The 22,306-nt window shown below is 36.9% G+C and overlaps 6 protein-coding genes across 8 annotated transcripts; 2 read left to right on the top strand and 4 right to left on the bottom strand.

Moving 5' to 3' along the window:
* Positions 1-693: 693 nt before the first annotated feature.
* On the top strand, positions 694-3,911 carry LOC132200909 (thyrotropin-releasing hormone receptor-like). Its single transcript, XM_059626695.1, has 5 exons — positions 694-1,404; positions 2,064-2,499; positions 2,826-2,946; positions 3,081-3,195; positions 3,523-3,911. The coding sequence occupies exons 1-5, from the start codon at positions 1,028-1,030 to the stop codon at positions 3,737-3,739; spliced, it is 1,266 nt and encodes a 421-aa protein (XP_059482678.1). The 5' UTR covers positions 694-1,027; the 3' UTR covers positions 3,740-3,911.
* A 439-nt stretch (positions 3,912-4,350) lies between these two features.
* Positions 4,351-6,487, top strand: LOC132200103 (toll-interacting protein-like). The gene is made up of 6 exons (XM_059625307.1): positions 4,351-4,508; positions 4,645-4,815; positions 4,874-5,007; positions 5,065-5,266; positions 5,602-5,799; positions 5,860-6,487. Exons 1-6 carry the CDS (start codon positions 4,458-4,460, stop codon positions 5,968-5,970), a joined length of 867 nt encoding a protein of 288 aa, XP_059481290.1. The 5' UTR covers positions 4,351-4,457; the 3' UTR covers positions 5,971-6,487.
* Positions 5,912-7,296, bottom strand: LOC132200105 (ganglioside GM2 activator-like). The gene is made up of 4 exons (XM_059625308.1): positions 7,106-7,296; positions 6,871-7,047; positions 6,644-6,817; positions 5,912-6,595 (listed from the first exon to the last, which is right to left on the bottom strand). The coding sequence occupies exons 1-4, from the start codon at positions 7,190-7,192 to the stop codon at positions 6,449-6,451; spliced, it is 585 nt and encodes a 194-aa protein (XP_059481291.1). The 5' UTR covers positions 7,193-7,296; the 3' UTR covers positions 5,912-6,448.
* A 38-nt stretch (positions 7,297-7,334) lies between these two features.
* On the bottom strand, positions 7,335-8,479 carry LOC132200106 (ganglioside GM2 activator-like). Its single transcript, XM_059625309.1, has 4 exons — positions 8,338-8,479; positions 8,023-8,178; positions 7,723-7,896; positions 7,335-7,652 (listed from the first exon to the last, which is right to left on the bottom strand). Exons 1-4 carry the CDS (start codon positions 8,425-8,427, stop codon positions 7,503-7,505), a joined length of 570 nt encoding a protein of 189 aa, XP_059481292.1. The 5' UTR covers positions 8,428-8,479; the 3' UTR covers positions 7,335-7,502.
* Positions 8,338-13,033, bottom strand: LOC132200102 (uncharacterized). Of its 2 annotated transcripts, XM_059625306.1 has the most exons (6): positions 12,808-13,033; positions 12,474-12,654; positions 10,867-12,335; positions 10,448-10,723; positions 8,669-8,783; positions 8,338-8,581 (listed from the first exon to the last, which is right to left on the bottom strand). In XM_059625306.1, exons 2-6 carry the CDS (start codon positions 12,598-12,600, stop codon positions 8,541-8,543), a joined length of 2,028 nt encoding a protein of 675 aa, XP_059481289.1. In that variant the 5' UTR covers positions 12,601-12,654; positions 12,808-13,033; the 3' UTR covers positions 8,338-8,540. The 2 variants fall into 2 exon arrangements, with proteins under 2 accessions (XP_059481289.1, XP_059481288.1); XM_059625305.1 differs by lacking the exons at positions 8,338-8,581; positions 8,669-8,783 and having other exon boundaries at positions 9,223-10,723.
* Positions 13,034-13,829: 796 nt separating this feature from the next.
* On the bottom strand, positions 13,830-22,140 carry LOC132199786 (lachesin). 2 transcript variants are annotated; one of them, XM_059624769.1, is made up of 7 exons: positions 21,982-22,140; positions 17,390-17,490; positions 16,794-17,185; positions 16,138-16,401; positions 15,756-15,895; positions 15,375-15,511; positions 13,830-14,923 (listed from the first exon to the last, which is right to left on the bottom strand). In XM_059624769.1, the coding sequence occupies exons 1-6, from the start codon at positions 22,019-22,021 to the stop codon at positions 15,384-15,386; spliced, it is 1,065 nt and encodes a 354-aa protein (XP_059480752.1). In that variant the 5' UTR covers positions 22,022-22,140; the 3' UTR covers positions 13,830-14,923; positions 15,375-15,383. The 2 variants fall into 2 exon arrangements, with proteins under 2 accessions (XP_059480752.1, XP_059480753.1); XM_059624770.1 differs by lacking the exon at positions 15,375-15,511.
* Between the last annotated feature and the right edge of the window lie 166 nt (positions 22,141-22,306).

The following is a 22,306-nucleotide window of genomic DNA, read 5'->3' as shown; positions in this document are numbered from 1 at the left end:
ATGAATTTTTTTTTTACAATATTTAGCTTCCCACGACTTGATATTGATAAACTAGCAAGTTGATCTAAACAAAGTGAAAAAATTATGGCATTTTTTTCTATGTAATTTTTCTAACTTGCAAGATTTTATTTTTATTACAAACTATCAAAATGGAAATGAATAGATTTATTTTTGGATATTTAGTGCAATTTGTGAGAAAAAAAAATTATGATACTTTTTTTAGTTTTTTTTTTTTTATAATCAAGGTTCATCTGTTATAATGGCTAAAAATATAATTACAGTCGATAAAAGATTTTTTTATTTTTTTTCTCACGGGAGGAGGATAGCTTTTCAGATTTTTTAAATTACTCATGCTCATGCTACACATTTTACAGCATGAATTAAATATCTTTTTCACCACACAATTTAATTTTGAATTTTTTCAAAGTTGAAATTCGGAAAAAAGTAAAAAATAACAGGTATTTGAGAGAAGTCAGAAAAAGCTTCTCTCTTGGACTTACAAAAACCTATAAATAATATAAGATAATATAAGGTTAAAACTGCAAAAAAATTTATTGGAATTAAGTGCAATTTCACAAAAAACGGTGATTTTTTTTAATGGACAAATATTGAACATCTTTTTGGTGATTTTATGATATTAATTTTAAATTAAAACAAAGCCTTTTTGATAATATGCTTCGATATTGTGAAAATGTCAATTTTTAAACAATTAAAAATTAATTAAGGAGGATTAAATAAAAATATGAAATATTATACAGAATTAAATGGATTAATGTATGAAGAATTTTTCATAAATTTGACGATCGCCAATAACTTGCATTTCTTCCTATTAAACAGGTATAATATCATAAATAAAAAATTAACATTGCCGTTGTTCTTCTCATTCTTAGCAATTCTCAGTATTCTTTTCAAAAACTACTAAGCGCATGTCTGCCCTTTTCCATGAAAGGGGATGAAAAGCTGCGTGTGGGTAGTTCTCATTCCAGTGTCTCTCTGAAACTGAGGTCAGAAAGTCGAAAAAATAATTATGTCTTCTGAAGAGCAATTATTGGCTTCCTTCAATAGCTCGATTCAAAAAATCGTATCTGTTCTTTATGCACGACTGAGAAATCGGACCGTCAAAGTCCGAGCGCCTCCTACCACGGCCAAACCTTTTTATGAGCCGTGTTATTCCACCGTCCTTTTTGAGATTTTGGATTTCTTGCACGTGTACTACATTCCGTTCATCGTCGTCGTCGGCATTTGCTTCAACGCTCTCAATGTCTACGTTTTTCTCAAGACGCACCTGAAGCACCGAAGCTCCAGTTATTACCTGGCGGCCCTTGCAGTTTCCGATTCAGGCTTCCTCGTGTCCCTGGGGATGATTTGGTTCGGTGACTCGATCGGCGTGCAGACGTTCAACAGGTAAATAAATTCAACTCTGATTTCAGCAAAATAATTTTTTACCAATTTAAACCAATTTTAATTTTTTGGATTGAAATTATTGTTTTCTATATTTTATTGAATTTAATGTAATTTTTGTACAAATTTAAACCATTTAAAAAACTTTGGTATTTTCACTTTTTATATATTATGCAATACTATATTTGTTATTTGTTTAATTGTCTTAGAAGTTTGTGTTATTCTGTAGAAATATGACTGGTGAAATTGAGTTTTGTGCCAAATTTAGCGTTCACCTTGGAAAAACATTGAAAAAATTAAAACCAAAATTAAAATATTTAACAAAAAATTAAATAACTGGATATCTGTTTAAATCAAACCAAAATCGTTGTCTTTTAGAAAGGAAGTCTTCGTTCATCAGTCTGTGTGTTGCAAAAAACGAAAATAATATAAATCATTTATGATCATTTTATTTTTTATCTTACTCTAATACTCTTCAAGAAGAAAGAATATTTCAATCGAAAAAAAGAGCAAAAGTAAACCGACAAGTATTTTTACTGGGATTAAAATTTTGAATCTCTGTGATTTTAATAATACGAGAATTTTTACTTAATTAAAATTAAAATCATACCTTCATTAAATTCAATTAATTTATTCTTATTTTTTTATTTCATTAAAACAAGGAGCGGGTGGTGTCAACTTGTAATCTACTTGAGCAGCACTTCGAGTTTCCTCAGCGTGTGGCTGACGGTCGGCTTCACCATCGAGCGCTTCATCGCCGTCCAATACCCCTTGAAGCGTCCGCACGTTTGCACAGTGGCTCGTGCGAAGATCGTCGTCTTGGGACTGGCCATTCTCTCGCTCGCCCTCAATTCGTACGTTTTGGTAATCGCCGGCGTCGTGGAGAATGAACACGGAGCGGACACTTGCGACATGCGAGCCGAGTACGGAGAGTTGCTAAGTAAAATTACTCTGGCCGACAGTCTTATCACGCTGGCGATCCCCTCGGTGCTCCTTGTCTTTATGAACGTCTTAATTACCAGAAAACTAATTGGTTTCAATCACCGCTTCCACGTTGACAACCAGCACGACCCCTCAACAGGCAATGCAGTGTCTTCGGTAGAGAAGTGATCTTCTAAAAAAATTATATATGGGGCTGGAAATTTTTCAGACATTCTGAATCAGATCATTTGAAAGATTTTTTCCCCGTTTTAAATTAAAATTTGTTTAAATTTTTTATTTAAACAGAAGTCTGAAAAAATTAAAAAAAATTTATTTTATCAACTTTTTTATTATTTATTATATAAGGTTTAAAAACAATATATTTTACCATCTTCCTTTTTGGTGGCTAAACTTGATCATTCTGATCATTGACTTTTTTAATTCTTGAAATAATTGCATGAATATTCTATTACTATTTTGTAAGATGTCTTTTTCGTATTAAGGACAATCTCAGGAGGCACCTAAGTTCACAACATTCTTTGCATTCTGCAAAGACCATCAGCTCCAGATTAACCTCCAACACTAATAGATCTACTGGATCTACTGAAGCTTCACAAACTAGCAGTGAGTGAATTTTGAAAAAAATATCGAAAAATAGCATATTTGTAAATATTTCTCGATTTATTCATTATGGAATTAGTGATTGAATTCTTCAATAGTTTTTAATCGAATTAATTTTTATATTTTAATCGTTTCAGGAGAGCTGCGCTTTGTTTCTCAAAATGTTGCAACTACAGGAACCCATTGTCAGAGGAGCATTACTAAAATGCTTCTTGTGATTTCAAGTACATTTTTGCTGCTAAACATGCCAAGGTATAAATTTTCATTTCTAATGTTTAATTTTTTCCTTCTTTTTCTATTAGTTTTTTTAGGTTAATTAAATTAACCCAATTTTTTTTTGCAAATAATCTGTGTAAAAGGTTGGCACAACAATGGGAAAGAGAGTTCGTGTCACTCTGCCATAAACATTACTTGCTCATTCGCTGGCGAAATGCTATATACTCAGTAGATGAAAAAAAAAAACAAGACCAATCATTTTCCTTTTACATTGCAGTAAAGATTTAGTTTACAGATGCAACGATGAATGGAGGGTGCGGCACATGTTTTGAACATAAAATGAAATCAATGGTTTTGTTGCAGCTACGTGTTCCGCCTCTACACTATAGTCCAATCTCTTTGGGGCCAACCTGCGCCTCCTCCAATGTGGTGCCTCCAGCAGTTCTGCATGTTGCTCTACTATACCAACTTTGGCATCAATTTCATTTTATATTCTTTGTGTGGCTCTACGTTCCGCCGGTGTGTTCTCCAAATTGTGCGAAGAAAGATTTGCTTGTTATCCAAGTGTTTTTCAAAGTAGTAAAAGTATACTTTATTGATGGAATGTTAATTTTTTTAATATTTATATGTAAAATTTAATATTTTATTAACAAAACATTATTTAAGAATATAGAATATTTTGTTTATCTCAGTTTATCTAAATTATAGCCAATATTAATTTACAATATTTAATAAAATATCCTTCCAATGGTTTTTTAAGCTACAAAATAAAATGAAATTTAGTGAAAATTAAACCTTAATACTTGTTTCATTTATTTTTGACTAGAAATGTTTTCAAAGATAATTTTAACTGAACGTATAGCTTTCCGCATTTGATGTCGGTTGCCTATTTTGGTGCCTGCGATCGGAGAGACACTGTTCCGCATTACATGTAAGCTTGACAGGTTGCATAAACTAAAGTTCGGTAAAGTTTTATATTGTACTGAAGGTACCATTCAAGGAGTATTAAATTTTTGCAAAATAAATACAAAAGATTCATTTTTAACGTTAAATTATCATTGAAAATGGATGGCCAGCGAGAAATAAAAACACAATTGCGCAGTTCCAGTACTAATTCGGGTGAAGTTTCCCGAAAGTCCGCACCTGGCCACTCACCTCCTTTCTGCACACCCCACTCACTTACCTTGTCAGCTGATGTTGACGCATTTCTCGAAAAGTAGCAACAAAGTTGTAATCCGTGGATTATAATTTAATTGTTGGGAGTTCACTTAGTTAATCAGCATCTTTTCTTGTCGAAGATGAGTATGGCCGTGTCTCCCGAGCAGAAGAACAACGAGAGAAGACAGCAGGTGACAATTTTTCATAAAATTTTCACATGTTAATGTTGTGTGCGTTTGGTGTCACACGCCTTTCTGATTATGCTGCAAATTATCTAACAGCACCGTCTCAAATTAAAAATTTACCTCTAATTACATTATTTTGCAGGTCTTTCTCGGTCCGCTTCCGTCGGATTTCCTTCGAATCAACGTGTCTGCTCAACAGCTGCAGGAGGCCGCTGACCGGCAGGCAGCAATGGCCCTGCAACAGCAATATTCTGGAATGCCAGCCTATCCCCAGCAAAATTATGTAGGCAAACTCAACATTACCGTGGCTCAGGTAAAATTTTTCCAGTTATATATAATTCAACACAATCTTTATTATTCAACAATTTCAGGCCAAACTTGTGAAAAATTATGGAATGACCAGGATGGATCCCTATGTGAGGCTTCGAGTTGGACACTGCGTTTACGAAACTCACACTGACAGCAACGGAGGGAAAAATCCGCACTGGAACAAAGTCGTCCAGTGGTTAGTTATTCAAATTGAAAGTTTTATGATTTTTTTTAATCCATTTCAACTTTGCAGTTTGCTCGCTCAGAGAGTGAACAGCATCTACCTTGAAATTTACGACGAGTGCTCATTTACGGTCGACGAGCTCATTGCCTGGGCCCACATTCCCATTCCAGAAGCTGTTATGAATGGGGAGACAATTGACGAGTGGTACGCGCTGAACGGAAAGCAGGGTGACGGACAAGAGGGAAACGTCAACCTCGTACTCAGCTTCTCGGTAATAATTTTTCAGCAAATATCATTTCTGACTGACCAAAATTCCCCACATGGGAGTTGAATATAAATTGAAAACTGTTGGAGGTTTTAAATTTTTAAACAGAATGGATAATACATGCATTCATGCATAGAAAGAGGATTCCTTTATTTCCGGGGAATATTTTTTTTCCAGGTTGACAGAATCCCAAAGTAATCCTAAAATAATCTCATAAAAATATACATAAAATATTTTCTATTATAAAAAATTATAAGAATTGTAGAATTGCATGACCTATTGTAAATTCAAGTTTATCAGGTATAATAAAAATTAATATTTTATTGTGTGTTTTTTTACAGACGCAAGCACCGAACATGCCTCCTCAGGCCTACCCTCTCATGTACCAATCTATGACGGCCCCTGTTGTCATGGTACCCTCAGCTACAGGCTTTGGTGTGCAGCCAATGACTGTTTACCAGATGCCTCCAACAATGCCTCAAGCCCAGCAGCAGGCACCACCTCCAGCACCCCAAATAACCGAGGAGGAATACAAGATGGTAATAAAGCCTCTGCTATATTTATTTTAAATTGATTTTTTTCCTAATTTTTATTTTCAGATTGAAGAAATGTTCAAGAATATGGACAAGGAAGTCATCCGATCCGTCTTCGAAGCAAACAGAGGCAACAAGGAGGCAACCATCAACAACTTGCTGCAGATGAATGAGTGAAGTTTGTGATTTGTATGTGCATGAATTGAAAAGGGCCATTTTTATTTGCGACGAACGTCACGTTAAGGTAAGTCAAATTGAAAGATATTTTACTAAAAGTATTGACCTTGTAATCCAGAAATTACTCAATTTACACTTCCTTTTGCATAATGCAATATTATATGCAATCAATACTTAATTAGGGTGTCTTTTAGTATGTATAAAAATGCTTCTAAATAATTTTCATATGATACATATAATGTGTGTTCAACAAAACAAGTTTTTAAAAAGCTGCACTTCTTGGATGACAGTGCTTTATTTGTTACAAAGCTAGACCTACATTCGTAAATTTCACACTTTGGACTTGGAACACATATAATTTCTTTCCTTTTGTGCCAAAAGCTGCCTCTTAGTCACCCTTCTGTTTCCGGCAGTAAATTTAAAGTATATAAAAATATAATGTATTTGTTATGCGGTAACATGTTTAAAAATAAAGGTCTCACGCAAAGTGAGATTGGAACTCGTAACAAGCCAGTTGTTGATCTTCCTGCGAAACTTTAACCTGAGCTTTGTAAAATCCCTTTTCCAGCCAGTCGGGCACAGCCAGATCGACCATCATCGTCACATTACTAACCCCATACGCGCCCTTGAAAAAAATTCAAGTTATAAAATTATCGATTTATTTTTTAAGTACCTTTAAGATCGGGCAGTGGCAGGGAATGTTGTGGTCAGCGAAAAATTTCGGACAGGCTGAAGCATAGGGGCTGAGGGTGCAGGCGTCCTCGAATTTGCAGGAGCCGAATTCTTGTTGCCAACATGGAATCTCGATCCAGCCGAGAATGGTTTTTCTCTTGGCAACAACGTCCACCTGCACATTTAAAATATTAGCTTCTAGTGACGAATGTGTAGAAAAGATTTAACCTTGACTGGTGAGAGGATGTTTGAGTTTACAGACACCTGGGCACTGACGGTGATGTTTCCAGGAATGTGAATAAAGTCTGGCGCGACGTCAAGACTCTGTATTAGGACGCTGTCCGTGTCGGAGCCGCAATTGGACCATGTAGTACTGCGTAATTTGAGCTTCTTTCTTACAACCGTCTGAGAGAATAACTAAAATTAATATTTACAAATAAAATAAATTCTAAGAATTACTGACCTGCGTTTGAGAAAGATGGCTCGCCAAATGCGTTTCGGAAAAACTTGCCCAAAAGCAAATAAAGCCTAAATATTTTAAGGCGAGCATCGTTGCTAAAAAGAAACCAGTTCTGATCACAAGTTTTAGATGGTCAACATTTACTAACGAAGCCACTCCTACTCTCCGTTTGCGCAACCCACAGCATACTAATGTATAAAGAACATGATTGTGAATCACAAAGAACCCGATAGCTCAGCGAGAAGTGCAAACTTTTCAAGTTTTTATTTCACTGGAGTCTAATTATACAGTTTTTTGTTTATTTTGGAATATAAATTACAATATATAAATTATATACTACTGAAGAGGCGCGCAATTATACATTATATCTTAAAACTAATTATGTAATAAAAAAATGAAATCAGTCGTCAAGGGTCCATGTGGCGTTGTAGCAGGCAATTTGATCTTGATTGTGCATCAGTTTGATGCTCCCCTTGTAATGTCCCGCTATAAGTGCTGCCCATCGCGTTCCTTTAGTGGAGAACTGCGCGCCCGGAAGAATGTAGCGACCCTGAATCCGGAAGAATAAATACACGTAAAAACAATGGAACTTAAAAGTTGCCCTTCAAATCGTTTATTACCTTCTCGATTGGGCATTCGCAAGGCACGTCATGCTCGTCTAGAAGTGGAGGACATTCTGTCAAATCGCGTCCGTAATTGCAAATGTCATCAAATTCGCAGGAACCGAAGTCTTTGTAGCAAAATGGGACCGGAGTCCAAATTCCCAATATTCTCCTTTTCATCTTAACTATTGCCTTAAATAGTAAAAATAAAAAAAATCACTTAAAAAAAAATATTCCAAGCAATATTTATGTAGAGTTGAATTATTTTTGAAGAATTATTTTCATGAATATAAATATTTTCACTCATATTTTATTTACCTTAATGGGAGGCTCAAGTTTGGTGTAGGCGTCAAATTTCCCTGAGACGACTAGGTCACCATCTCCAGTTGTTGAGACTTGCACGTCAGAAAACCGTACTGGGTCAAAGGTGCCTCCACAATTGTCATAGCGCAAATATTTTATGATCACCTTTTTCTACAGAAAAAAATAAAATTTCAATGAGAATCTTCATATATATGAAAGGAAAAATTTTGCATTATGTTAAGTATAAATTAATTTATATTTATTAAAATGGTACAAAAATCTTTTTTTTTTTATTCAAATTGTTAAAAATTTTAATATAATTGAACTTACTTTGCTGAAAATGTGGGCCCAGGAAAATTTGAAAGCAAAAGTGTGCAGCAGGAAAGCCACAACGAAGGCGGTCAGGAGCAACGATCGCATATCAGCAGCAATTTGTGCGTTTCCTTCCTAAGCCAACGTCTTCGCAGCACTGACTGACTCACGAGTCAAAAACTTCGAGCGCCACGGAACGCCGGACAAACGCCACTCTTTCATTAGGTTCCATTTCTGGAGAATGATTTCAAGAATTCCCTTGCTGCAAAGAAATGTAGATGAGTGAAAGCTAATATGCTGCAGCTTGCGGGTTCTGCAAGTCTGATACAGCACAGCGTGCGCCACATACTGATCTCCCTGTTAAGAATCGCTGATGCAAATTCAAGATGCAAAATGTCACGTGGTCTAAGTACCGGTGACGCGGTACCGTGCGTATGTGAAGGCCAATTGCAAGGAAGTAGCACCTGCAAATTGCAGATGACTTTATTGTGCATAGTATTATCTAATAAAGAATTTCATTTAAAAATTTAGACAAATGAATAAAAAAAAAATAAGAATCTTCATTATGTTAAAAAAAGACACATCTGAAAATCATTTTTCAGATGTGCATCATTATAATGCTTCAAAGTTTCACTCACTAAACTACAAAATTAGCTCTGAATTAGAAAGTCTGCAAAAAATTTATATTAGAGAATTGATTAAAAGAGGTTTTATTTTAGTGAAATTATAGAACAGCTGGAATCACGCAAAAACAATAATATATGGTTATTTTAGTATTTCTCTACAAGCGATAAGCAATTATTATTATTTTTTAAACTTAGCACTCATTAGTAAATTTCAAATAAATATTCAGGAAAAAAAGTAACAGAGGGAACCTGGGTAGTAATAAATTGAAGTTCTACATTAAAAAAATAATTATCATTTTTATTTCCAAAAATATAATATATCGTCGCAAATTCCGTCTTATTCACTCTAAAAATTCTGGCTAGTAATAATTTTGTCGATTCAGACTTCTTGCTTTTTGGCTTTCTTTTGCAAATTCCATTGCGGGCTAGTTCATTAATTTACTAATTTATTAGGTCCATGGGCTAGTTCTTTTCGGCGGAGTTGACGCTTGAGGCGCCCCCATTATTTATGAATACAATAAAAAAGGAGATCAAATTTTAATCCTACTTAAAATGAAATCTTCATGCTCGTCTCCATGTCTGCAGTGTTTGAAAGCTTTTTCCTCGCACGCTTCTCCACAGAACCAGTTGACATCAGGGAAATCGTCGTTATCAACACAAGCGCTGCACATTTGCAAATTCCCACCCACTTTTCCGCAATAACGGCAATGCTTCACCAGAAGTAGCAGGTCTTCGTCCCAACTTCTAATTTTTTCCCTCCTCATCTTTGAGAGGTACGGATCAAATAGGTTTCTTGAATTTTTGATGTCATCAAAAGTCACCAAAGTCAAGTTCTGGCGGTTGGAGTCAACACACATTGGGATGATTGTCCTTTTGAATTTCTTTAGATCTTTCGCTGCAAAATATTTGAGGGCGAGCTTTGCATCTCTAGGGTAGTACGATGGTGGGTTGTAGCCTGCCGGGATTGACATCAACTTCCTGATTTCGTAGATCAGGAAAAGGAGCACCCCCAATTTTTGCCATCCAGTGATGGTGGTTTTGCCTTTTGATGATTGTCTTGAGGTTCCAATCAGTTCGAGGTAGGCATCTTTGAGTGTATCAACTTTCTTTGTGAAATCTTCATAAAGTCTACTTAGTCCCGGAGTCTTCTCATCATAGTACAGAATAACAAGCTCAATCACTGAACTCAGTGTCAGTAGCAAACTTTTCAGTTTTCCAGAGTTTGGTGTTTTGACACATTCAACAGTAGCTTGAACGACAGAAAACATCATTGCGTTTAGCCAACTTGCAACTTTCATTGCCCAAGGGAAAGATATTTTAATGATTTCTACAACCATAATATTTTTGCATGGACAGTCCGAAATATCATTTTCTTTTGCATGGCTGAGTGTTGTGTTAACAAGCAAATAAGCAAACATTGAGATTGGAGCCAAAACATTTGCAATCAATGGGTTTAAATGCGACACAAAGTAACTAATTGCTTTTAATTTCTGTATTAGCACCTTTTTTGGTTGTAGGAGTGAATTTATAAACCATTTGCTGTTTTCCATTGCGTCCTCTGGATGCAGTTTCCAAGCCACTCTATCACCCCGAAATACTTTTACTAATGCTTTGCCGCATGCATCTGTAAACTTATCCTTCAGTCCACCATCACCGCATTTAGAGAGGGAAAGATTGAGGAATGGCAGAATGTTGAACACAAAACCCCAAGATGGATACAATTCGCTTGTTTCGTCAACGTCCATCAAAATTTGGCTTCGCAACTCCTGCAAGATCCCCTGAAAGAATATTATTAAGTTTTAAATAATGTAACTTAAAATATTTAAATTAAATGCTTTAATATTTTTTATTTAATTAAAAAGACATAGACATTTTAGTAGAATTTAAACTTCATTGGATAAAAACAAAAAAAAATTCTTACCTCACGTGGATTGGAAGGTGATTCACGAATATAGAGTATGTCTACTGGAAAACGTTTGCCATCCCACTCTTCAATATATTTATCTCTGGCTATGTCTAGTAGTTTCTGTCCTTCAAAGCCTTGTTTGAGATTGATGAATTCATTGAGTTCTGTTTCAGTCATTTTGAAATGGAGATAATCCTCATCAGTGAGACATTTTGCAAAAAGGTGCGAAACAATGGTCCGGTGTTCCTCAAGCAGCAAAGAAAACAGGCAACTTTTTGTATACAGTCTACTTTGGTCAGTACACAAATCCTTGTTCAGCTTGTCTATGTTTGCTTTACTGCACACTGGGTCAGGAAAGTGCATTTTCAGGGCATCAAGAACATCGTCATTGGATTCCTCGATCAATAACACATTTTCTACACTCGCGTGAGTTTCACTCTTGTTAATCTTTGACTTAAGATCATCGATTTCCGTCTTGAGCGTACCAAAAAGATTTTCTCTAGCTCCAGTCCAAAACTTGAAGGAGAAAATGTTATCAAACTTGTCAACTTCATCCGAAACAGTGAAATTTTTGGCATTCATATAAACATCTTTCCCAAACGTTCCTTTTTTTCTTGCAGCTAAGATGGCATGTGGCAATTTTAGAATAAAATTTTGGATCTTTTCATCGTTCAGCAAAAGTTTCAGTGATGCTAATGACTGGGGAACAATATCTTCTCTTATTAGCATGTTTACTTGTTTATCTTTCTCAGGATGAATTTTAACTTGATAGCCAATCAGAAGAAATCCATAACTGATTCTTTTCCTCAAGTCCCTCAGGAACACCAGCAATTCCTTGACGACTTCCTCCATTTGCAGAGGCACTGGCATATACCGCAACATCGACGTTTGTTTTTCAAATTGCATGATAACATGGAGGGCGGCCATCAACCACTGATTTAGCATGGCAGGGTTGACATGGAGCTGCCACAGGACTCCTTTGCAGAACAAGAAGTCTTCAGGATGATATTTATCAGAGTATTTAAGGCTTTTCCTCTCATTGCATTCATAGCTAAGCAAAGCGTGGCACTCTTTGATAAACATTCCTTTGCAGAGCATATCTGGGTCATCAGAACAATTGTTACATTCAGTATTTGACTTGATTGACTTCCAAAAGTCAAGTCCTGTGGTCTCGTGGTCAAATACAAGTCGTGTTCCTGTCATTGTTGCATGTATTAAATCAATTTTTGCGTCTTTGCCTCCATGCATCACACTACACCGTCCATCGTAATAAAACGGATCCAAGTATTCTGGTGCTGAAACTTCAAGCAGCGAATATAGATTGACATCTTGATCACCAGTAGATGTCATCAGCAGTTTTTTCAGCAGCCCATTCTTGTTGGGTTCTTGATCAATTCCTTCACTGCTCTCCTTAAAATTGACCCATGGGAAATCAGAGATCACATTGTTGTACCTAATTTGAGTTCCGTAGTTTTTGTAATGACCTGAAAAATAAAACGATTGTTAAAATTATATTTTTATCAAAAGAAATTGATTTCAAAATGCTTTTCATTACAAACCAATTTTAATTAAATTTGATTAATAATGTAGAAATAGAGAACAGCAAATAATTTAATACATACTGACTCGGTTGCGCCACACAGGACTTATAATTTTTGCAAACTTCAAGCTGTCAAATTTTTCAGGGTAGTACATTTGAAATGCCTTCAAGTGCATCATGCACACACAGTCGTAGTTCTGAGAGCTCATCTTGCAGTTATTAATCAGACTATTTATTGGCTGATAGATAAATGATAGTCCATCCTATTTTAAATGAAAAATTTACTTTAGTTATAGTTCCTACATATTATTATGTAAATTCTCACGGAGAAAACATTTAATTTTTTTATTGCTACAATTACATCTCTTAAACTCTCTTTGTCGATTTTTGATAAGCTTTTTGCTTTTGATACTTACAGTGATGATGTGTATATTATGGGAATCGTCAAATGCCTGGCCCTCGGACGAAATTAGTCGATTGAGTGCGTCGATAGTGGAATTGGAACCAAGTGATTTTAATTTATAATTTTATATACATAGATAGAGGAAAATTAAGGAAGCAAGCAAGCAATGCTGCGAGGCTTTTCGCGACAACGGACAAACAGGGCAACCGCCAACCAGGCATCAGTGACCGCGTCAGTGACAACACACACACAACACAACTGTTGTTGTTGTGGTGCGCACTGCGTGTCTGCGCAAGGTCTGCGTGAACTCTCTCTGCGCTTGCCGCAAAAGCGGGAATAAAAGGATGAAGAGAAGAGTGTACAGTAGTTGTACGCAAAAGCGTTTAATACAAAATCCTTTAAAAAGAGCGTATTAATGGATTTATTAATAAATCTATGAAAATTATTATTACAGTATTTTTGGTGTGCTCGTTGACTCATTGTCAGCACCATGACACATAATAATAATGCTTTTATTATATTTATATAATAAAATAAAATACAAAGATTTCTTGTATTAGTCAGCGAGCAGCGTTTGCTCATGAAATAGGGTCGCAGACCGTGACCGAAACTGGTAGAGCCAATTTGTTTTTGAATAAAAAACGATTTCTGCAACGAGGAAAAAGCCCGATTCATTCATTTCCATGATCATCTCCTTGAGTGTCAACTTCCTCAAACTAATTTTGCCAATTCTCTCCCAATGTGATTTTTAATTTTCTGTTTGACTTGTTGCGAGAGAATAAATGAATTGAAATTAATATAATTATATTTTGCACTAAATCTGATCGAGTTTTTAAGTAAACAAATTAAACTTCATGGGTCATTGAATAACATTATAAAATTAACTTTTAAACTTCTTCCAGCATACTTTTTAATGAAAAGTTTTTATTTATTATCACTTTTATTAAGAGATGTACATAATATTAGAGCAAATCTTTAGAAATTTCTTAAAATTTTTTCAAGCGTGGATTTTTTTCAAATAAAAAGTAAATATAATTGTATGAAAGAGGCATTACTTTTATTCACATCAAGGTTCAAAATTCCAGTCACATGTTTGCAAACAAGAAAGTTAGCGTTGAAACATGAATGTAACCTACAAAAATGCATTGCGAACAAAAACTGTAAAAAATAGAGGCTCATCACAAGAAAATAAAATAACGGGTGGAATGCAAATCACAATTCGTTTTAAAAACTAATCTCTCTCTGCTAAAAATATCCTCGGAAAATTATACAGTACAAACACATATTGCTGGAATGTCTAGTTTTGGTCCTTAATTAATTGTATTGGAAATGATTCCAATTACGTTAAACACTTTTGAAGTCAATAGTTTAATTACATTAAAACGCCTAAACCCGTGTGTGGCATCGTCTCATTAAATTTTTCATTAAAACCTTCTCGCCTACAAGGAAAATAGATGTTGTATTCATACATTAGTCAGATCATATATATATTATTTTATATTATAATAGCTTAGGCATGCATTACTTTATTACAGGTTTGCAAATTGCATCAGGGCACTGTGTAATTTGTCTTTCTTCAAAAGATTGATTAAAACGTTATTTTCTTGATCAGATCTATTTTCGTGAATAAGCTGTTGCTCCTAAAAACGTCTGCATCATCAAAGCAAGTATTTTAAAAATAGTCACTGTACATGATATCATTTGTTTGAGCTTAAAATCTGTAAATTAACATGTACTAGTGCAACAGTAAGGTAAAAGAAAATAATATCATAAAAAAGAAGCTGTGTTTTTTAACACCGATCATAGTTCAAACAAAATATCTTCAGGTTAGCTAAATTTGTACGACTTGACCTAATGTGTGTTTTTTTCCGCTCAAATAAATCTATAACTGCATTTTGTTGATTTGTACAATTAATGAATCATAACATCCTCCCAACATCCATTATCAAATTACCACTATTTTTGGCATCAATCTCTCGTCGTGCTGTGAAGTTGTGCATTCGGTTGGAGTTTTTACAGTTGAGCTGCCAAAAAGGCTGTCACAACGAGCAACACTTGACTCATGAGAAATGATGCTCCGTTGCTGTAGCTGAAGACTTTGCGGTAACGCAGATTTGGAATTACAGTCTCTGCAAAATTTCATGAAACAAAATTAAATTTAAAAAGACCAAAATCTGACGTTTAATTGAATTTAAAGAGTGGAAAATTGTGTTTTGCAGTCGCAAAAGATACAAATTTTGATAAGGTTGCAAAAAATTGTACAGGTGCACGGTGCATTTTGACAGTTAATGGAATGAAGTGTATGTGAGAATTTTGAGATTTTTCAAGTGAAGGAGCTAAAAAAAAAATATATATATATCGGAATAAGATACATTACATAGATTATGGAAGTGATTATGTTTATTCTGGGGCATTATGGAAGAAAAATTTAAATTTAATATTTCTCCAATAAATAGCTACCTGCTATTTATGAATTTAATGATTTTTATTTTTATTTTGTGGCAGAAATAGACTAGTTTACTCACTGCAAGTAAAATCTGTACTAGCAAAATAAATCTACACAAAATATGCAAAACTCACACTTAATTATTACAGACGCCACAAGTAGGTTATACAGGCCATAAACAGAATAGTCATGCAGTTGATGGCTGCACTTATCTCTCCTGCTGAATATCTCGTCTGGTCGCAAGCAGGGGGGCACAATGGGGTGGTGGTCTCTGCAAATTGTCAATTCACATGCAAATGACCATGCAAAAAATAATATGCGTTTTGGCTGGGTCAAATTACACACAAAAATGATCAATGATATATTCATGACTAATAAATGACAAAAAAAAAAAATGAATTTCAAGACCCTAATATAAAAAAGTAAAATATTAAATATTATGCGATCACTAGCAAATTCGAGCATGATCACTATTTATATCACAAACACACTATGGGTTTAGGAGAAGGACTTACCAAATAGTTGGACTCGGGCCTCACTCTGACCAAGCTGGTTGGCAGCTTTGCAGGTGTACTCGCCGTATTGGCGCTTCTCGATGGAAATGACACGAAGGGTTGTGTCGGTGACCTCGTCATTGGTAGCAAACTGAGTTATTCTACAAAAAAGAGTGAATATTTAAAAATTAAAATATTTATATTTCATCTAAATATATTCAACTTAATTATATTTTCTAATAGGTTTTTATCTATCATTAATTTTTTTATTTCCATGGAAATCACTAGTTTTAAAAGTTCAATTTTATTATGAGCTTTTTTATAGGTATGAATTAATTACAGCCTTTTTGAACTTCAATTAATTAAAATTAAAATAATTATAAGACAGGTCATTGGTTCTTACGAGTAGTGCTGGTTAGTTGTGAGATGAATTTCCTTGAAGACCCAAGTGATGGCTGGTGGAGGATAGGCCTCGATGTGACACTCCAGGTCCATGTCATATTGCAGGGCTTGGCCAAGTCTCGGTCTGGCCACGGTGATGACTGGCGCGAACTCAACTTCGACAGCAATGTTCCTCCTGGCGCCTTTGCCGACGCCGTTTTCAGCCACACAGTAGTAGGTTCCACGGTCTTCCTTGCGGATTTGCGCAATCTTTAAAATGTTTCCTCTGCAAAAGCAATTGAAGTTAGCATAAAATATTCTCCAAGCCACTCCAAAGACAATGATTGTTTAGTCATAAGTACTAAATCATTAAAGAACCAGCTGCAATTTAAATTTAAATTAGTGCTTTAATTCAATTAAATTAGTTAACAGAAAATAAAAGCTGATCTATAGCCTAAAAACCGCAATTAGCGCTACCAACTCAATAAAATGTACATTATAAAGGAAACAGTAATTTTTTTTTTTTTATAAATTTTTCAAGAAATAACTTTAACTTCGAAATTTACTCAAAACTGTAAAGATATCTGTTAAAATTTGTTTTATAATTAGCTTTAATTTTCTACTATTATTGCTTTTGTTCAATTATTAGATCTAGTTAAAAAAAAATTCTTTTTTCACCTGTAAATGGAGCCACCAGTAGGGAGGATGGCATTGTCCTCTCTGCGCCAAGAGATCCTGGGCAGGGGGAAGCCACCAGCATAACATTCGAGCTGCACGCTCTGGCCCTCCTTGACCACAATGCCTCTGGTCGAGTTGTCCGCAATGACTGGTGGCTGACGCACCAGCAGGTCGACATCGGCCGTGATCTTGTTGGTGATGGCGATGATCACCTGGCACTGGTAAATTCCAGCGTCCGCCTCCTGGATGTCCTTGATCTGCAGTGTGTAGGTCGAGCTGGCAGAGTCAAAGCGCAGGGCGAAACGACTGTCCCTCAGGATCAGGGTGCTGCCGCTCGAAATCGGCAGAGGGTCACTAGCCTTGTCCACTTTCATCCACAACACAGGATACTCCTGAAGAAAAAAAAATTAGAATTTTGATTTGAAATTTAATTTTTACTAAGTTTGCATATAAAAATGATCAATTTTTAATAATAGTAATTTTCTATTGTTAAGAAATTTATTTGGTTGAAATTTTATTATTTCCACAAGTGTATCTGCCGTTGAAATTATGCAAGTCTAGACTTCAAATTATCACATTTTTATCCTTTTGTATACCTGAGCATACTGTACAGAGCACTCTAGCTCGGCAGTTCCTCCGATGTCTTTGATCTGCTCCTGAGAGATGTAAGAGATGGTTGGTGTTCTCTGAGCAAAAGCTGCGGACAAAAGCAAAGCTCGTTTTAATTTACAAGAAGTACGAGTGATTAAACGGAAGTGAAAAAATGCACACGAGGGAAATTAGCTGGGCTCAAATTTCACTCCGGGGGACGAAGCAAGACAAAGGTGGGTAAGAAGTCATGAAATTGGCTAAGCTGCGTTTCAGAAACCTGGGCGTAGAGTAGAGAGAGGGATCATGTGAAAACCTGTCTTGTCAGACCTTCCCCTTAGAACAGTCATTTTTCTGCCCCGTCGCAAAACACGCAACTAGAGTCTTGAAAAGTTTTATAATATTTTTTCAAGTGTAATCTTCAAATAGTTATAAAATAAAATTTTATTAAAAAATAATAGATTTTTTTTAAAATTTAAATGTTCACTATAATAAACAAAATTTAATTCAAAATAATTTGATCTAATTTAAAATTTAATATCATACAAATTTCATATCAACAATTAGGCCAAATCAGGCCAAATAAAGAAGAAAAAAAATTACTAATTAAAACATTATCATTCTTTTTCTAATATAAACAGCATTGTTATTTCAACCAATCAATTTCTAATCAAGTGCAATTTTGTTCGACCCCTCGTTAGTGCTACATAATCTAATTTCGGAAATTGGTGCACAATAAAAAAGCGATCCAACCCCAGGGAAAATGACTCAATTGCACGCGACGCACGATTTATTTTTTCTCTTCGACGGACGATGATTCCCACTCTGGTTTTTGATACCGCCTGCCTGCCTCCCCCTTGTTTGAGATGCGCGATATTTCATACACATTTAATGCGCGTGTTCCTTTCACAGGCGAGAATGAATGAATGAATTCTTTACAAGCTGCATCCCCCTTTAAACAACCCCTGCCAGGGACAAGCAAGCAAGGGGTGCAGCTGCGCGGTTTTCCGGGTGATATGTGCGTGTCGAATGCACATCTCACTTTCCTGCGCCATCACTTATTTTCACGCACAAAAAGTACAAATGTAAATTGTATAAGTGGCGCGATCGGGACCAAGATTTATTGTTTTATAAATCGAGTGCGCCGTAATTGCTTTTGTGTGCCTCCAGTGGCACAGGAAAATGAGTGCGGTGGGAAAAAATTATGTACGACTGTGCAACTGACATTTGAAAAAGTGCAAGGGCAGTTTTCTATCCCATTAGGCTTCAAACTTCTGCTAAAAATAATAGGAAACATCTGAATAACGTGACAAAATAATTTGTCACGTTATTTTTTAAAGTTACAAAAGGGAATGAAAATAATAGATGAGGATTATCTTTAAATTTTCTATATTAGGTAAGGATGCGAATTAGTCAATTCATTTGAACATATTTAATTTAATTTCAAAAATATTACATCAGGGCAAAAAATATGAAAAATATATTTGAAAATTAAAAAGAGTTTGATGAATAAAAAAATAATGATTGTACACTAGCTTTTTCTTGATTTTTTTTAATCAAATTATTTCTAACTCAATTTTTTTCAATCTTATATTCATTTAATGATCTTGGATTTTCCAATAATAAATTTTCCATGACTACATAAAAAAAGTTTATGACGACTTCTTCTATTGTTCTCAATAAGGAGTCTCCAAATAAATTAGGAACCATTAAGAAAGAATGTATTCCCTCATTTCTTCACACAGGAAAGACGGTAATCTTACAAGAGGCGCGACCTATACACCAGTATTTAAAAATTAGGTTGGTATGTCGCGCCTGCTGTAGTGGTTTTATGTCGCGCCTACTGAAGTGGTTTTATGTCGCGCCTACTGTAGTGGTTTTATGTCGCGCCTGCTGTAGTGGTTGATAAAGAAAACCGGTATTTACAGCTCACAATCACCGGGACTGCAGGAAAGAATAAGGGCCTTTGGGATGGGTTCAGAAGGGGAAGACAATCTTAACTGATTGCAAAAGACGTGATCTACCACCAATGTACGGGGAAGGGGGTTGTTTTTATATGTCGCGCCTCTTGTAATGGTTCACTACAACAGGCGCGACATATGCAAGTATTCTCATGGTAGGTCGCGCCTCTTGTAATCGACCACTACAACAGGCGCGACATATGCACGCAACGCCTGTGGTAGGTCGCGCCTCTTGTAATCGACCACTACAACAGGCGCGACATATACAATTAATAATGTTAAAAAAAAAAAGAAAACAGCGAAATTGTAAGCACACCACGAACCAGACCACCCCACAAACCGGCAACTCGGAGGTGGGCAACCCCCCAAGATTAATTTTTGCAGAAGCCGCGAGCGAGGGGTGGAGGCGCAGCGAGGTCGAGGACGTGGGGAAGGCCGTGCGGAGGGCGAGGACAAAAGGGCGGCTGTGTTCGTGGGGGGCCCCCCACGATCCCCGCCCTTTTGTCCCGCCCGGAGCCGGCCTTCACCACGTTCTCGGGCGAGCGCGCCTCCAGCCCGAAGCTCGCAAACCCACAACGGAGTTGCCCACAAAGGGAGTTGTCTGCAAAGGGTGTTTTGAAAGCAAACGGTGTGGGTGCCCACAACTCCCTTCGTGGGCAACTCCGTTGTGGGTTTGCGAGCTTCGGGCTGGAGGCGCGCTCGCCCGAGAACGTGGTGAAGGCCGGCTCCGGGCGGGACAAAAGGGCGGGGATCGTGGGGGGGCTCCGCAGGAGCCCCCCCACGAACACAGCCGCCCTTTTGTCCTCGCCCTCCGCACGGCCTTCCCCACGTCCTCGACCTCGCTGCGCCTCCACCCCTCGCTCGCGGCTTCTGCAAAAATTAATCTTGGGGGGTTGCCCACCTCCGAGTTGCCGGTTTGTGGGGTGGTCTGGTTCGTGGTGTGCATACAATTTCGCTGTTTTCGTTTTTTTTTTAACATTATTAATTGTATATGTCGCGCCTGTTGTAGTGGTCGATTACAAGAGGCGCGACCTACCATGAGAATACTTGCATATGTCGCGCCTGTTGTAGTGAACCATTACAAGAGGCGCGACATATAAAAACAACCCCCTTCCCCGTACATTGGTGGTAGATCACGTCTTTTGCAATCAGTTAAGATTGTCTTCCCCTTCTGAACCCATCCCAAAGGCCCTTATTCTTTCCTGCAGTCCCGGTGATTGTGAGCTGTAAATACCGGTTTTCTTTATCAACCACTACAGCAGGCGCGACATAAAACCACTACAGTAGGCGCGACATAAAACCACTACAGCAGGCGCGACATAAAACGGGATACCAACCTAATTCTGAGAGAGTGGTGTATAGGTCGCGCCTCTTGTAAGATTACCGGAAAGACACTGTCTTCTTCTAGTGCATACAAAGCACAAATAATCAAGTGGCCCTCATCGTGAGTCATTGCTCTTCGCAGACCATTGCGTCATGGAGAAGGAATGAAAAGCAATTGCCACTGATCTCTGTTGACAAACCTCCAACTTGCTTTTAAATAGAGACTTTTTAAGTTTTAAATTTTGCTCATGACAGGAGAATCAAGCATCTTATCTTTGCATGATAAAAAACAGAAGCGAAAATTTATGAGCCGTGCTTTACCCTCAGCAGGACCCAGGTCTGGTGCTTTCCAGGTACCAATTAAAACAAAGAGGCAATGAACGTGCAAAAAGTAATTAGTTTATTGAGTTTTCAGCAAAGATTCACCTGGTGGCTAATTTAATTTTGGTGTTCGGTGAGTTGTGAACCTTTACAGTTATAAATTTCATTTTTGTGTTAACTGAATAATTGGAAATGTCCTAAAATACTCATATTGAATTTACGATATAAAAACTAAATCAACGCACGTCAAGAGTAATTAATCTCAAAGGAATAATTGTGTCTAAAAATTTAAAATTTGTCTTCGTGAAAACACAAACCCTGAGTAAAGCCAAGGCTCTAAATTGGTAATAATTGCAAGGTTTTAAAACACAACTATAATTTAAGTAGAGGAATACAAAATTTAATGCAAGGAAAATATATTTTGTTTAGAAACTGGGTATAGAATAAAATTTGTATTAAATTATATAACTTTACAAATAATTAAAAAAAAATCGATTTTTGGTCCTTAGATATTTGGCTGATTTTGCTTCTTTCAATAGACCGCAATTAACTTATCAAATAGACAAATTATTTCCATTTCTTAATATATAATTAAGTAACGAAAATTCCCACTACGAAAGAAAGAAACACCGTTCTCATGAATAAGTAAAACCCTGCAGCCGTCCTAATTACAAAAGACCGATGTTGTTTGCTCACCGAAAGGTCATGCTCTGCGCTTGTGTGTCGCGCACAGAGAACAATTAAAAGCAAAAATAGTCGCAAAAGATGCACAACGCACCTTAACTACCTGACCTGCGTCCTCGAAAAAACAAAAACGGGCGAAAAAGTTACTGAAATTTCAGAAAATTGCAAATTCTAGGACGGTCCACGCCCAGTGGAAAGGCGCGATTTCAAACAGCAAGCCGACGGAAGGTAAAAAAGCCGCCGACCCAAGCCAGAGGCGAGCCGCCTCCGGGGGCCATCGGGGGCCGCGCGGGTTTCCGAAGGACACTCACCTGGGCCCAGAGCGGCCAGAAGCAGAAACAGGGGCAGCATTTTCCGGCAATGCTGGTCCGAGAAGGTGAATTTCAGCGTCTGACTCGCGTTCGACCGACGGAGCTATCACACCCCAAACAACACACGTAACGCCTCGTTCTTGAAACGCGGCGTTGCCGATTTTTGCTTGCACCGCCGCGCATTGCAGCCAACATCGCGCAGCTAAACTCGCGGCCGCGATTATTATAACCTCTGCAGGGGCTCGCGGATAGACTACCCGCTCGACTTGCGTGCTCTGCCAATTGCATAGTCGACGAAACGATCGCTCGTGATGAAGAAATTTAC

The sequence above is a fragment of the Neocloeon triangulifer genome, unplaced genomic scaffold (assembly GCF_031216515.1).
Source record: "Neocloeon triangulifer isolate White Clay Creek 2 clone unplaced genomic scaffold, ASM3121651v1 ptg000014l, whole genome shotgun sequence".
Taxonomy (NCBI): Eukaryota; Metazoa; Arthropoda; class Insecta; order Ephemeroptera; family Baetidae; genus Neocloeon; species Neocloeon triangulifer.
Note: the sequence above shows the minus strand (reverse complement) of the source record. Positions and strands in the feature narration are given on the sequence as shown.